Genomic DNA, 17,485 nt, shown 5'->3' on the forward strand with positions numbered 1-17,485 from the left:
ATACAGACCATGGGAAGGTTATCAACAAATAAAGCAAAAGGGTAAAAAAGGAAAAAGGGGGTGGGTACTGGCTGATTAAAAGTTTTAAAAGGCATATAAAGGTTTTTTTAAGATGGACAAGACTAAATCATCGAGTCTATGAATGAACACAATAGTAATAAAACCATACAGAAGCAGAGGAAATGATTTCCTTAAAAGTCAGGATAGCAGCAACATTGGGAGAGAGGGAACAGGACACATGCCAGGATTTCAGGAGTGGCTAGCATATTTCTACTTCCTGATTTGGGTTATAATAACAAGAGTATTCATCTTATAACAAATTCATTAAGTTGTTCAAGTGTTGAATAGTTTTCTGTATATATATTTTCTTTTACACTAAAATGGTTAATTAACACACACACACACACACACACAAAAATTCAAGAAGTCCGACAGAGAATTGGTATAATAATTTGTGACAGATAAGGAAAAAGAACGTAAGTTACTATATAACAATGTAAATAATTAACCATGAAGATAATAATCCTAATATTTATTCAACTAACAGAAGCCCAAATGTATAAAACAAAAACTACGAAGTGCAAGAAAGTCAATAAACCTAAAAATAAGCTAGATTTCAAAACACATTCTCTCAGAAAGTGAGAAATACAAAAGAATGAAGACTCCTAAATTAGCTTTCATTTTTACCTAAGATCATATTTTCTCCAATGAAATCTCTAATGTCTTAACATTTAAGAAAAGGAAAACATATGAAGATGTCAGAGAAAGCACAAATCAGCTGAGAATCTTTTTTTCTGAATACATCAGTGAATACTGTGTCAAGAGTCTACAATCAGTCCTAGGAAAATAAAAGTGCGTAAGCCCAAAGGGTATTAAAACACTTGTTCCTACTAAAAGACCTAACAAATATATTGCAGATCTACAAAACAATAGGTATGTTAACTGCATCATTAGCAACTGTCAAAAGGCTGAGTTCATAAAAACCTGTTTTTAACTTGATTTACTAGATGGACAAAATCCTTTTGGGATCAAATGAAAAATAGCTGGCATCCATATCACAGAAGTGTGTAGAGATATTCCCTGAGAAATAAATTACTCCACTCTAGTACTGGAAAAACTTGTAGTTTTCAGTCAATTTTAACTTTCTTTTGCTTCATACTCCTAATTGCTCTTCTGTAAAAAAATTTCATTTCTTGGTAATACTGGCAGTTATTCAACTATTTCTCTTCGTTATTCTTAAATAATTTTAAAAATAATGAAGTTCTAAAAGCCCTACAATAAAATAAGTAAACTGTTGTCTTTATTTCCTTTAACTATAATTACCACATAGGAAACAACATTTTTAAAACATCAGGATTTCTAGTCACTGTAAGAGAAAGGCAGTCTCACCTTTGAAACACTGTCTCAACCTCCACATTATATAATCATACCTTAACTCTTAAGAATGAATATGTCAGATTACAGCAAAAAGAATACCTTGGCTAAAAATTTTTAAGTTTTTTCCTCCCTAAGGATTCTGCACCCATTCCAGCCCAATGAAAAAAGACACTCTTTTCTTTCAGAATAAGGAATGAAGAGAAAAGTAACAGCAGAATAATGAAAAAGAAAAGAAAGATACCATAGGGAAGGTCAACTAAGACAAAGCTGGTTCTTTACAAAAATCCAACAAAGTGCATAAACCTATAAAAAAAAAAGTGATCAAGAAAGGAAAGATGCAAATAAGCGATATTAAAATAAAGACAGTATTCCAGATGGGGGTTAAAGAGACACCAATACATTAACAAAAAATCAATGTTAACATCATGAGTAAAAACATATGCTGATATCCTTAGTGTTTAGTCCTTGATACTATATAATGAGAAGGGCACATCACGTATGGCATTCTTCCCCAAAATCCATTATCTCAATTTAATCATGAGAAAACATCAGACAAACCAAAATTGAGAGACATTCTACAAAATACCTGACCAATACTCTTCTTAAGAAGTGCCAAGGTCATGAAGCTACCTTAAGACTGGTCAGAGGTGCAGAGGTGCTATACAGGCTGGTCCCATACCCACGCAGAGCAGTTGAGAATCAGGAGGGATATCTCAGCTGCAGAGGTCCCTCCTGAAGAGCTAGCTTCACATGAGGCTCTCCAGCTCAGAATATCAGTGCCAGAAAGAGGAGCCCCCAGAACACCTAGCTGTGAAAATCACTGGAGAGTCTGTCCATCCACAGAGATGGAAAGCTATATCTTCTTAAAGGACCTGCACACAGGCTTACTTGCTCACAGGCACTTACCCTGGGCTGTGGCAAAGGGAGGATGGGGCTCAGGAGGTGCCAGAGACATAAAGGAAGATTGCATTGTGTGGCTTCAGGGCGAGGGCTGGAGGGACAGATGCCATGTCCCAGTGTTGAGTCCTCCTCCCACATGGCCAGCAGGTGGGCGCCATCATTCCTGTGTTAAATCTGTATTAACACCACTCACCCCTGGTGACTCCCTCGGACATGCCTCATCCAACTCATGCCTGAGACTCTTTCAGTGGCTAAGCCCTGTTGCTGAGTGGCCTCAGGCCTAATACTGATGGCTGCTGACTTTGTCCACAGCATGGCCTCCCCAGCATGCGTCCTGGCCCAGCACAGACAGCTATGAACCACGGATAGCCTAGAAGCTTTTATCAGGTAGCGCAGGAGTAATCAGAGGCAGTGGCTGACCTTGGCATGCACCAGAGGACCCAGAACCAATACATCTACTGCTTGACTTCAGACCACAACAGAGCACCACCCAATTAGTTCTAAATGTGACACACCCAAATGGCAATCTCAGAAGACACCAGAGCCTGCTGGAACATGCTCCGCTCTGTGGAGTAAGCCCCTACACAGCAGCTACTAGACTGTGTTCATGGTCAGTACTCAGAGCTGATCAGCCTGAGGGTCAACCCCACCCACTGACGTGCCAATAGCAATCAAGGCTAAACTACAGCAGGAGGGCACACAGAGCTCACACAAGGGACTTCTAGAAGCACCAGGCTCAGGTCATCAGGAGGATGGTGCCACTGGGCCTCATGGACACTGAACACGTAAGATCCCCTGCCAAAACTGGGATGTAGCAGATATACCTAATATATAGGGACAAACACAGAGTAGTAGTCAAAATGAGGGGACAAAGAAATGCACCGCAAATGAACAGGAGAAAACTCCAGAAACAGAATTAAACCAAAAAGAGACAAGCAACATAAAGATACAGAGTTCAAAATAGTGGTTATAAGGATGCTCAAGGAATCCAGTGAGAAATTAAACAAAGAGATAATAAGCATAAGAAAAGACACAGAAACCATAACAAGAAAACTGTTAAAAAATGAACACAATTACCAAAACGAAGAATACACCAGAAGGAATCCACAGCAGATTAAATGACGCAGAGGACTGAATCAGCAATTTGGAAAATAAGGTAGCAAAAACACCTAATCAAAAGAGCAAAAAGAAAAAAGAATCCAAAAATATGAAGACAGTTTAAGGGACTTCTGAGGCAACATCAAGTGTAACAAAATCCGTATCACAAGGATACCAGAAGGTGAAAAGAGAAGGCAAAGGATTGAAAAATACTGGAGACTTCTGGTAAGATGGCGGCATAGGTAAACACGGCTTGCCATCTCGACCGTCACACCTAAATTACAACTAAAATATAGAACAGGCATCACTCAGAATGATCACAAGTCAAGTAGAATGGAAGTCTGACAACTACGGAATTAAAGAAAACACATCCATCAGACTGGTAGGAGGGGCAGGGACACAGAATAGGCTGGTCCCAAAATCTACATGTGGTGGATAAAAATTCGAGAGAGGTATCTCAGGAGTGAGAAGTTCCAGCCCCACACCAGGCCTCCTAGTCAAGGGTTCCAGTGCCAGGAAGGTAAGTCCCCATAACTTCTGGATGCAAAACCAGCAGGAATTGATGGTGGAAGAAATTTCTGGAGTTCCAAGCAGTTCCCTTTAAAAAACCCATACACAGAATTACTCAGACTCACTCCCTCTGAGCTCCGGCAGCGGGGTAGCAGCTTGAAAGGCACCAGTAGCACTGAGGGAAGAACTGAAGTGTCTGGCATCAGAGTGAGAGCTGGGGGACAGCCTTCTCCCAGAGAGAAAGGTGCCAGGGGCCACTGTCCCTTTTCTGACCCCTCCCTCCACAAAGTCAGTGAATCAGCAGGGGGATGCCATATCTGAGACTCACCAACCTAGCTAACACTGTCTGCCCTGCCCTGGAGATCCACTGGAACTCCATCCCACCCAACTTACGGGCCTACCCAAACTCTTAGCCAGGACTTCTCCATAAAATGGCTGATCTTGGCTCATGCTTCACAACTTTCTAAATCCTATCAAAGAACCAACAGTCAGCCTCAGTGAGCCCCCAGTTCCCATACCTCTTACTAAGTGGCTCTAGGCCCAGCAACAGCAGCAGCCAACTAGATTCACATCTTGGCTTTGCGGGGGAATCTCCAAGCCCAGCACAAATAGCAGCTATGTCAGATTGCTTTATAGCTCATGCAGGGCTGCCCCAGGGAGAACACAGATGGGAGCTGACCCTGGCCTGCACCAACCAGGAATCCCCAGAGCCTGAGCACCCAGTGGAGAGCTACAGACCATGTCAGAGCACACCACCTGTTCCTGCAGCTGATCCTCCATGGGCGGGGGTAGAGATTGGTGCTCAGTGGTCACAGCCAGTCCTTGCAGCTGACAGGCCTGGGCAAATCCCTCCAGTTGACCTGCCAACAGCAATAAGGCTCAATTGCAAGAGAAGGGTGTGCTCAACCCACACAAAGGGCTCAGCTCAAGGATCCAGCTTCGGTAAGAGTGGAGGCTGTGTCACTGGGCCCTACAGGACATCTACATTGGGACATGCTACCAAGACACGGAGTCATAGCAGCTCTACCTAATAATAGAAACAAACACAGGAGGCTGCCAAAATGAGGCGACAAAAAAGCATGGCCCAAATGAAAACACAGGTTAAAATTCCAGAAAAAGAACTAAGCAAAATGGAGATAAATGATATATCAGATGCAAAGTTCAAAACACTGGTTTTAAGGATGCTCAAGGAACTTAGTGAGGACCTTATCAGCATAAAAAAAGATCCAGTCAGAAATGAAGGATTAATTAGTGGAAATAAAGAACAATTTAAGGGAAAACAACAGTAGAGTAGATGAAACTGAGAATCAATCAATGATGTGGAACATAAGGAAGCAAAAAATAGACAATAGAACAACAAGAAGAAAAAAGAATCCAAAAAAGCAAGGATAGTGTAAACAGCATGTGGGACAACTTTAAGCAATTCAATATTCACATTATAGGGGTGCCAGAAGAACAGAAAGAGCAAGAAATTGGAAATATATTTGAAAAACTGAGAGAAAACTTTCCTAATTTAGTGAATGAACAGACATGCAAGTCCAGGAAGCACGGAGTCCCACACACGATGGATGCAAAGAGGCCCACTCTAAGACACATCATAATTAAAATGACAAAGGTTCAAGAAAAAGAGAGAATTTTAATAGCAGAAAAAGAAAAGTAGTTGCCTACAGGACAGGAGTGTCCCTATAAGACTGTCAGCTGATTTTTCAAAAGAATTTTTGCAGGCTAGAGGGGAACGGCAAGAAATATTCAAAGTCATGAAAAGCAGGGACCTACAGCCAAGACTGCTCTACATAGCAAAGCTATCATTTAGAATCAAAGGGCATCCCTGACTGGTGTGGCTCAGTGGACAGAGTGCCAGACTGCAAACCAAAGGGTTACCGGTTCAATTCCCGGTCAGGACACATGCCTGAGTTGAACGCCTGGTCCTCAGTGGGGGACACACAAGAGGCAACCACACACTGATGTTTCTCTTCTTCCCTTTCTATTTCCCTTCACCTCTATCTAAAAATAAATAAATAAAATCTTAAAAAAAAAAAAGAAAAAAGAATCAAAGGAGCTTCCCAGACAAGAAAAGACTAAAGGATTCATTATCACCAAACCACTATTATATGAAATGTTAAAGGGGCTTCTTTAAGAAAAAGAAGATCAAAACTATGAACATTTAAATGGCAACAAATACGTTATCTGTCAACAACTGAATCTAAAAAACAAACTAAGCAAACAAGAACAGAGACAGAATCATGGATACAGAAAGCAGTTTGACAGTTGCCAGATGGGAGGTGGGTGTAAAGAAATGGGTGAATATGTAATGGATTTAAGAAATACAAATAGGTAGTTACCAAATAGCCATGGGGATGTAAAGTACAGTATAGGAAATGGAGTAGCCAAAGAACTTAGACCCATGACCCCTGGATGTGAACAATGGTGGGGGGATTGCCTGAAGGAGTGAGTAGTGCTGGGTGATGGAGAGCCCAAGGGGGAAAAATTTGGACAATTGTAATGGCATAATCAATAACATATAATTTTTTTAAAAAGAAAAATACTGGAATAAATAATAACCAGAAACTTCCCTAACCTGGTAAAGGAAATAACATACAAGTCCAGGAAGCACAGAGAGTCCCAAAGATTAACCCAAAGAGGCCCACACCAAGATACATTGTAATTAAAATGGCAGAAGTTAAGACAAAGAGAGACTCTTAAAGGCAGAAAGAGAAAAGCAGTTGTTAGTTACCTGCAAAGGAGCTCCCATAAGACTGTCTGCTTATTTCTCAACAAACGCTTTTCGGGCCAGAAGGAACTGGCATAAAATGTTTAATGTGAAGAAAAGTAAGGGCCTACAACCAGGACTACTCTACCTATCAAGGCTATCATTTAAAATGAAAGGAGACACAATTTCCAAGACCAAGAAAAGAGAGAAAGCGAAAGAAGTTCATCACCATTATTACAAGAATGTTAAGTAGACTTCTTTAAGGAGAAAGGGAAAGAAACATAAATAGGTATAATAAATGGCAATAACTATGTACCTACTAATAACCACTTTAAATGTAAATAGATTAAATGCTCTAATCAAAAGACAGCATGTCTGAAATGTATAAAAAAACAAGATGCTTACACATGCTGTCTACAAGAGATTCACTTCAGTTCTAAAGACATACACAGACCAAAAGAAAATGGATGGAAACAGTATTTCACACAAATGGAAATGAAAAAAAGTTAGTGTAGCAATACTTACATCAGACAAAAAAAAAAAAACCCTTTTTAAAAAAGGCAATAACAAGAGTCCAAAAGGACATTTCATAATAATAAATGGATTAACCCATAAAAGGATATAACCCACGTAAATATTTATGCACCCAAAATGGGAGCACCTAAATATATAAAGCAAATACTGACAGACATAAAGAAAGACTGAGAGTAATACAGTCATAGTAAAGGACTTTAAAATCCCATCGTCATCAATGGGTAGATCTAACAGAAAATCAACAAGGAAAGAGTGACCTTAAATGACACATTAGACCAAATGGATTTAAGTGATATTTTTAAAGTATTTCACCCCAAAGCAACAGAACACAAGATCTGTCCTGAAGATATCCAGCCATATAACATGAAAAATAGAGACATTTATGAGGGAAGACACAAGAAACATTGTACACAGGACATTTGACACCTCAAATGTCAATGTCCTATCTACAAAGGACATTTGAAGGGCAGCTTCGGACCACACACAGTTTCCCCAAATGCCATCAGCTGTTCTGTCATATTTTCCTGAATCTCATTAACAGTCTGAAATCTCTTCCCTTTCAAAGGTGATTGTAGTTTTGAGAAAAGCCAGAAGTGGCAGGATGCCAAATCTGGGCTCTAGGGGGGCTGAGTCACCTGAGTGATTTGATATTTTGCAAAAAACCCCACACAAGACATGATGCATGAGTGGGCATTATTGTCGTGATGAGGCTGCCAATCACCCATTGCCCATAGCTGTGGCCTTCTGAATCATCTGAATAGTTTCCATGGAGGAACATTCAAATTTAACACAAAATTTGATAGATTCATTACTCTACTTGCTCATTTTGAATATGACGGCTACACAGTACACATGCTCACTCAATAGCATCCACTGCCCCCATTGACTAGTACAGTGAGGTTGTCATTGTTCACACATGCGCATTCTAGTCCACTCTCCTTTGCTGCCAGCTTATGTGGCTATCATGCAAACCATTCTTATTATATTAACAATGGTTGGACTTTTTCCAGACAGACCCAGTATATGTTCTTTTCAAGGGCACATGGAAGTGGATTAGATATGGAAGCAAACTAACTGCCCATAATGAACAATCAGATAAAGAAATTGTAGTACATATACTAACTTGACCATAAAAATAAGGACACTTTACCATTTGAAACAATATGGATGGACCTAGATGGTATTATGCTACATGAAATAAGTCAAAGAAAAGCAAATACCATATGACTTCAGCTATATGTAAAATCTAAATTACAAGATAAATGAACAAAAAAGAAACAGACTCATGGATACAAAGAACAGACTGATGGTTGCCAGATGGAAGCAGTTTTGGGTGCTGAGTAAAAACAGTGGAGGGATTAAGAAGTACAAATTGGTAGCTACAAAATAGTCAAAGAGATGTAAAGTACCATTACAGGAAAATATTAATATTACAATATTAATATATTAAATATATTTAATAAAATATTAATATGTATGGTGCTACGTAGGTACTAGACTTATAGAGGTATCACTTTATAAGTGATATTAAATGTCTAACCACTATGTTATATACCTGAAACTAATATAAAATAATATTTAATGTCAACTGTAATTAAAATTCTTTTTAAAAATAAAAAAGAAATTCCCAAGAGGAGGAGACAAGAGAGGCGTCACAGCCAAACGCATGTGGTGACTTGGACCAAATCCAGGGACAGAATAAGGACATCAGTGAAAAAACTGCAAAAATGAAAAAAAAAAATGTCATTTCATTAATAGTATTATACCAATGCTCACAAACATACCATCAGTTGCAAGACAGTGATGGTGGGGGAGCAGGGTGAAGAACAGGAACTCTTTGACTAGTTTCGCGTTCCCTCTGTAAATCTAAAGTTACCTCAAATAAGTTTTTTGAAGAGAATATGGCTAACAGTGACTTCCAACAATTTTGAAAAGATAATTCATAAGTGATTTAAGAAAAAAATATTAAGTTTAGTCTTAAGACTACAGAAAAATTGCAGCAGTGTTAAAAATATTACTTTCAATCTATTCATCTATTAATAGACACTTCCGTATCCTGGCTACTATAAACAATGCTACAATAAACATAGGCATGCAGATGTCTTTTAAAAAACATACATATTATTTTTAAAAAATCTTCTTACAAAGAAACCCTAGATCCAGATGGTTTTGCAGAGGGTTTTACTAAACTCTCAAAATTGATTATTCAAATTTCATACAAACTCTTTTATTTAAAAAAAAAAAAATGCTCTCAAATTTAGCCCACAAGGATGAGCCTGATACCAAATCCAAAGACATTATGAGAAAGAATAATTACAAGCCCACACACTCATGAATAAATATGCAAAATTATAAATAAAATACCTGCAAGTCAAATGCAACAATATGTAACGATTATAAGACAAAACCCAACCTGGGTTTTATCCTGCTTATACAAAGATAATTTAATATTAGAATATATATATAAATGTAATTCACATTAACTGATTAAAAGAAAAAAACCATGTAATCACTCAGTAGGTACACAGAAGTCATTTTTAAAAATTCAGTTAACTTCCTTATTCTGATAAATAGTAGCTAGAAAAGCTGGAGAAATCATTTTAAATGGATAAATGTTACACATGTAAACTTTAAAATCAAGAATAAGACAAAGACACTCATTATCCATCACTTCTCGTCAACATTGATTTGGGGAAAGTCTTAGAAAAGGAGTGTGCGTGCAGAAGCAAATGCACACATACCCAGATTGCATTACAGCTTACACAGAAAACAGAACTATGCATAAATTATTAGAAATTATAGAATTTAACAAGGTTGCTAAAAATAAGATTTAATAAAAATCAGTTGTATTTCTATAAACTAACAGAAAACAAAGAGGACAAGTAATTATATAGAACTTATTGTAATAAAATCAAAGAATACCAAGTATCTCGAAATAAATCTAACAAAAAGCCTTAGAACTTTTTCACATAAAGTTATGAAAACTTAATAGTAGATATTAAATAAGATAATAAAGAAGAGGAAGATTCAATACACTGACAATGTAACTAAGACCCAGGATGACTGTGTGTAAGTGAATTGTAAATGAGTTGATAAAAAAATCAAACTTACAATAAATACCCTCAGCTAGATCTGAAAAGCCTTTTTTCTGTAAGTGTGGTGGAGCTCCTTCCACAAAGAAGTTGTATGTACAACAACAAAATATTTTCTTGTTAGTAGCCATGGCATGAAATACAACTTGAACAAGCTATTTTTAAAAATATATAATATATGAGAAAGGCCACAGTGCTACAGACCAAAATGACCTAACTTCGAATTCTCATTCTGTCATTACTAGTTATGTGACATGAGTAAGTTGATTAAACTCTTAAACCTCATTTTCCCCACTTGCAAAATAAGTCTATGATAATATTTACCACCATATGCTGTTACAGGTATCAGACAATATTTCAAATGGGGAGTATCTATCACAGTCACTCGCCCACGTAATGTAAATTATGGTATCTAGCCATATTAGCTCAAATAAAAATGAATTAATACATGTTAAAGCAATGCAGTGAAAAGACCTAAATTAAAAGTTTAAAGGCATGCAGTCTCTTTCCTTAGCTATGTCAAGTTCAATACATCATTTCTCCTTGATGAAGTTCATTTTATTTACTAATAAATAAAATTTGCCCTGCCTCCTTAAGATCAAATAAAGAAACATGTGTAAAAACACTAGAATACCCAGGCATTACAAAACTAAATGTATTCATCCTTAAGCTAAAGTATTAGAGTGGAAGAAATGTTCTGTGGATTAAAAAGATAAACATAATGGATTTAAGAGTTGGAAAAACTCAGATTTGAATCCTTGGAATTAAGAAGATGGGAAGTGGAGTCAAATCAGCCTTGTTTAGAGCACCATCACTCACTTCTGTATTTGAAAAATAATACCAACCTCCTAGGGTTGTGAGGATTAAATGACATAATGCACGTAAAGCTCTTAAAGTGATGTTTGGAATACAGTTCCCATACGTAATTTTATTAGTATTATTAAGCCTTAAGTTTCCTTAGTTGTAAAATGTGGGATAATGCCTACCTAACAGAGTAGACATGAAAAATAAATAAAATATTAGTAAAGCATGTCAAACAATACTTTAATGGAAGCTGATTATAACAATACTAAGACAAGTTGACCTAACATCTCTGATCATCTATCTCTGTCTTTTCCAGAATTAATGTATTATAGCGCTATTATTTTTCTTACAGATTTTCTTTAATTTTTCATCAAATTCATTTTTAACAAGCTAACAATAACACTCAAGAAAAATTTACGTGACTGGAACACAATTATATTAAGAGACCTTTCATGAAAGTACATTTAGAAAATGGTAACAATGTTTTCATTACATTTCTAATGTAAATTAGCTAAATTCCAGGTCAGAAAAAATTAGTTCTTAGCAAAAGAAATATTAGAACCTACAAATCCTGTTGGGAGTTTTTAGTCATAGTTTAACACTGAAAAAAGAAAGCAAAAAGGTTGTTCCGCCCACTGTTTTGCTACTGCCTTTTCTCTCAATCCCGCCATCTTTGGAAACAATGGAATCACTAAAAGGGTAACAATTTTCTAAAATCAATTTACTTTAAAATAGTCTCTTATTCTCTTTTGTGGCTTTTTTTTTTTTTTTAACCTCTTATTTCTAGAAGCTCCTCACATAGAAAACTCCATAATTAGGTCTTTTATTTTTACCTTTTTTTCTTATTGTTATTTAGGTATAGTTGTCTCCATTCCCTCCCTCCCCTCCATCCCCAAAAAGTTGTCTTCTTAAAGAAAGCAGATTCACTAGAGAACAAAATAAACAAAATAGAAAAAGCTCAAAGATACAGAGAACAGACCATGGTTGCTAGAGAGGAAGGGGGTTAGGGACTGGGTGAAAAAGGTGAAGGGATTAAGAAGTACACATTGGTAGTCATAAAACAGTCATGGGGATGTAAAGTGCAGCCTAGGAAATACAGTCAATACTGTAATAACTATGCATGGTGCCAGGTGGGTACTGAAAACATCAGGAACACTTTGTAAAGTATATGACTGACTAACCACTATGCTGTATACCTCACACTAATACAAAATACTATTGAATATAAACTGTAATTGGATAATAAAATAAAAATTTAAAAATAAATTAAAGAGTAAAAAAGAAAGCAGATTCAGATGCTGTGGTCACTATCACTCTGCAATTCATTGGTCTAAGTAAGTCCTACAAAATCAGTTTCAGTAACCTGAAATTTATTATATATACATCTGCATAGCTGACTTTTAGTGACTCCCCAAAGCTGACTGAGTTCTTTTAATTTTCCAAAGATCAGTAAGAATCTTTTAAGCCAGAGTTGACACAAGGATATTCTATTCTGGACCCCATAGGAAAATGTGCTTTGTTTGAAACTCTATTCACACAGCAATTAGGTAGAGTCAACCACTCTGGGCCACAGGTAAAGTGGAAAGCTATTTTCCCATAAATTTACCTAACAATAATAGGCAAGTTATTGGTTAACAGTGGGACTAAGAGGTAAGCAACTAACTAGAATACTCTGCTTTCTTGAACAGGTTGTCCTCATCAGGATTTAAACTGAAATATGTTCAAAGAACTCATGACCCTGGCTGGATAGGTCAAGGTTGCAATTTCGATTCCCAGTCAGGGCCCGTAGAAGCAGCAACCAATGAATGCATAAATAAGTAGAACAACAAAATCAATGTTTCTTTCTCCCCCTTCTCTCTCTAAAATCAATTAAAAAAAAAAAAAGACTCACATTTTAAAAAAAGAACTCAGCACTGCCTTGGAAGATCCAACAAGTTTCAGGACTGAAAAAAAATAAGTCACTTCCTTCAGGGACTTATTTATTTACTATGCATGTTTAAGCTATAAGTAAAGGCCAAAGACCTGATCAAAAAATTAAAAAACAATTTTAAAATATTGTCATTAACAAGGAAAATGAAGCCCATTTCAGGAAAATAAGGCCTTTGTCTGGTCAACAGCCAAGCAACTATACACTATTTTAAACCATATCAAAGAGCAAATTAAAATTGACTCAAGAAGATAAATGTCAGAACTCACTTTTTGATTTCTCGAAGCAGCATTCGGATAAGGATGATCTGAAGCGGTTCAACCATTAATTTCCTCCACATATCCAATGCTAGCTGCCAGGAAAAATAAAAACCATCAAGGCTAAATTACTTAAATTCTTTTTCAACATTTGTTTAATACTTAAAAATAATACCCAACGAAAAAAGTATTTATAACTAATATTTGAAAATTCAAAATTGAATAAACATAAGGAAAATTAATTTCTAATTTTAAATGACATATCAGACTTGTACTAAGAAAAGAGTTAAGGTTTTATGATTACTTGAAAATTTTACAGAAATAATTGATTTTTATAAAACCTTATTTGATTATCAAATGCTCAGTATTATGGAGAAGTTACAGATGCTAAGGTTATAACAAAGAATTTATGTTCAATAAAATAATGTAATTTGGCTGTTAACTAACTTTTTAAATTATAAAGCCTCTCATACAAACATGAAATAATGTCAGTTTAAAGAATAATGAAACAAAACACCCCTGTATTCACCAACGAGTTTACACAATATGACTTCACCATTACTATTGCCCCTCAAGAGGTTTTCACTATCCTGAACTTCATGTTAAATCGTTCCCTTGCTTAGAATTTTACCAAATGTGTAAGTATCCCCCTATAATATTTTTGAAATTGACCATTTCTGGCCTTGATAACAAAATCATGTTGTATACTCTTCTATGTATAATTTTTAAAATTTTAACTGTTATTAAACTCCATCTAAATTGAAAAATACAGCTATATATACAGTTCAATCATTGACACTGTTATATAGTATCCTGTTGTATAAATATACCATGATTTATTTTTCCTCTTTGCTGATGACATGTCTGTGATTCCAGTTTTTTGCTGAGAAAAAAATGCTGCTATTCTTGTATATATCTTCTGGTGAACATATGCAAGAAATTCCCAGAAATACACCTATGAGTGGAGATGATGCCCTACAGGGTTAGGAAAACACACAGCTTTACTAAGTCAAATGGTTTTCCAGTTACACTGGCACAAGCAATGAATGAGAGAGAGCTCCTTGACAACAAGTGTGACTGATAGGCTTTAGTCATGCTTTGCCAATCTGTTGGTTGTAAGATGGCATCTCCTTGTAATTTTAACTGGCATTTTCTCAAATGAAACTGGGCATCTTTTTATATGTTTATTGTGCATCTCAGTTTTTTCCTGTGAAATTCATTTCTTTTGCCCATTTTCCCATTAATGTTTGTCTCGTTCTTAATGAAGCTTAGGAGCTCTTTATATATTGTAGAAATTAATCCCTCAACAGTTTTATTATTGCACTTTGTCACAGTTTGTGGACTTTTGAGTTTCTTTATAGTAGTTTTTTAGTAAAAATATATTGTACTTTAATATTCAAATTTATCAATTTTTTCCTTTATCATTTGTATTTTTTGTGTCTTTTAAGAACTCTCTCCCTACTCTAAAGTCATAAGGGTATGGTCATAAGATCTTAAGGTATTCTAAATTGTTTTCCAAAAATTTTGAAGTTTTCCTTTCACATTTAAGCCTTTAAACGCCAATGTATTTTTTTTTCCATACAAAGTACAAATTATTCTAGCATCAGAAACTGATTGCTCCTGTTTCTAACTGAAGTGTATCCATAGTGGTGTAAGTCTGTCTTTAGCCTCTCTATTCTGTCTCCCTGGAGTATCTCTATTCTGATCCATGGGTAATTTCATTTCAAATAAATAAAAGCATGTCTTCTTACAAGGAACATCCTTCAAGTTTTACCTTCTTTTTTCTTCTTTTTAAATACCATGAACAGGGAAAAACATAAATACATAAGAAAATGAGATTTTATGGCTGTGATTGGAGGGCAAACTGGTAAAGCCTTTTGAAAGGCAAGTTGGCAGAGCAACTTCCAGGTACCCACTCTATGGAAGTTTCTGCCAGTATATAAAGAATTATATACATAAATTATTCCATGAGTGTAACATTTGTGTCTACTTTGTTCACTACTGTATTCCTAACATACAGAACAGTGTCTGGCACAGAGGGGTAAAAAAACATTTAATAAGTAAGCCATAATGTTCACTATAGTATTGTTTTAATAACAAAAAACTGAAAAGAGGAATCATGTAATTAATAAATTATTGTTATATCCCTGATGTATTAAGCTCTTACAAAAATGTAACCTTATGCAAAAAGAACTTCTCAGCATGTTAACAAAAAAGGTATGAAATACAAGTTGGAGGACTTTAAATATGGTGTAACACTGTTGTTTAAAAATAAAACTATTATGCATGTATACATGAGTATTTATATGCAAATGCACACACAAAATTCAGAAAAGATATAAACCAAATTGTTTATAGTGATTTCTTCTGGGAAAAGGAGCAGGCTTGATGGTGTGGGTAACAAGGAGCAAACATTAAGTAAAATATTCATTTATAAACCTAATCACTAAAGAAACCACTGTTAAGATTTTGGTATTTCTCACTGATGTGCCTCAGAATATCCTTTTTCCCCCTACAGTTTTATTCCTATTAAATATATAATGTTATGACCCATTTTTTATAAACCATTTTCCCCTTTGTTAAAAGTTCCTATGAACTACTTTCTACTACCAATTTATTCATTTGCCTACCTTTATAACAAAATACTGGATATATTATTCTTTGTATGATTTTTATTGTTGGCTGTCAGAAATTTAGATTTTTTACCCTTATTAGCAATGATTGCAAATAATACTTTGAAACACTTTTCTCCCCCATACTTATTATTTTCATAGTATAGATTACTAGACGTGGAATTACATGGTCAAGCAATAGGTATTAAACATTTTAAAGTCTACTGAAAGATACTGACAAATTTCTTTCCAAAAAGATTATTCTAATTTAAATCTCTACTAATGTTGCACCTTACTGTTTCCTTCACTGACACTCATCACAATTTAAAATTAATTTCTTTACACATTTGGTATCTGCTTCCCTGTGAGGACAGCAACCTTCTGTCTGCTCACCACTGAATCCACAATGTCTGGCTGCTCAATAAGTGTATTACATGGATAAATGACATGGAAATGACATGGAAAAAACATTTTATGAGAGTATTTCTTTCACAATCAATATACACATTAAGTAATTCTCCACATTTAAATTTGCACTGCACCTCAAGATTCTGAGTGAATTAAACTGCATATTTCATTGTTTTACTCTGAATTTAACTACTTCTTAAAGTTAAAATAAATTTGTTATATCCGTAAATTTGCATTTACTATCATTTAGTTTCTCTTTTAAGCCCATGTCCTTTGCACTTTCTAACTACAAGTCTCAACATTTCTAGATACTTTTCATGGGCTTTGTCACATAGCAGAACTATTAACTTACCATTAATTTAATTATTAAAATAATACTCATCATATCTTTTCTGCTTTTCTTATCCATTTGAAGAGTCTTAAGAAATCATAACAGTATTTTATTTACTTAACATTTATGTTTTAAATTTTGACAATTTGGAGATAGTCTACTCAGTTTAAAGAAAAACAGTAAATCAAATTACTTAAGTAAATAAAAACGTTCATATATCTGCCAGTAATTTAAGGAATTTCCTACCTCTCCTATCTCCATAAGTGGTTCATTCATATCTACACCACCATAGCCATACTGAAGGTCAGCTTCTGTCAATTTATTTTTTTTAATAAACTGGGTGTTTAGATACCTGAAAAATAAATGTTGTATCATGTGACAGTATGTCAATATCAATAGGAAAACAAGTAACTTATAATTCTGGAACAATAATTTCAGGGTTATAAATAAACTACAGAACAGTTTAGTAATATATCCAAAAGTAATTAAATAAAAATTTATAAAAATTATCAGCCCAATTTTCTGTGCAAGGCCCTAAGAGACAAAGAATAAGACCTCTAGCCCTGGCTGGTGTGGCTCAGTGGGTTTAGCACCAGCCTGAGAAGCAAAACAAAAGGTCACCAGCTTGATTCCCAGTCAGGACGCATGCCTGGATTGTGGGCCAGGTTCCCAGTTGGGGGTGTGCAAGAGGTAACTAGTTGGTGTTCCTTTCTCTCACAAGGATATTTCTTTCCCTCCCTTCCTCTGTTTCTAAAAAATAAATAAAATCTTTTAAAAGAAAAGACCTCTAGAGTAGTGGAAAAAACACTATAACCCCAGTGTCACTTAAAATACAAACAAACTCAAGGGGCCCTGGCCAGGTAGTTCAGTCGGTTAGAGCATCATCTGGATATGCCAAGGTTATGGGATTCGATCTCCAGTCAGG

At 35.6% G+C, this 17,485-nt stretch overlaps 1 protein-coding gene across 7 annotated transcripts in view; it reads right to left on the reverse strand.

Annotated features, from left to right (window-relative positions):
• The window catches only part of CUL2 (cullin 2), a 111,560-nt gene that overhangs the window by 52,421 nt on the left and 41,654 nt on the right, over positions 1–17,485 (reverse strand). For all 7 annotated transcript variants that reach the window (XM_054582320.1, XM_054582315.1, XM_054582314.1 and 4 more), the window contains 2 exons: positions 16,807–16,912; positions 13,222–13,304 (listed from right to left, as the gene is read on the reverse strand). In XM_054582320.1, coding sequence (XP_054438295.1) covers positions 13,222–13,304; positions 16,807–16,912 — 189 coding nt within the window. The remainder of the gene's footprint in view (positions 1–13,221; positions 13,305–16,806; positions 16,913–17,485) is intronic.

Source organism: Pteronotus mesoamericanus, unplaced genomic scaffold (genome assembly GCF_021234165.1).
Source record: "Pteronotus mesoamericanus isolate MK-2021 breed Mesoamerican mustached bat unplaced genomic scaffold, CSHL_Meso_final contig_69, whole genome shotgun sequence".
NCBI classification, from domain to species: Eukaryota; Metazoa; Chordata; class Mammalia; order Chiroptera; family Mormoopidae; genus Pteronotus; species Pteronotus mesoamericanus.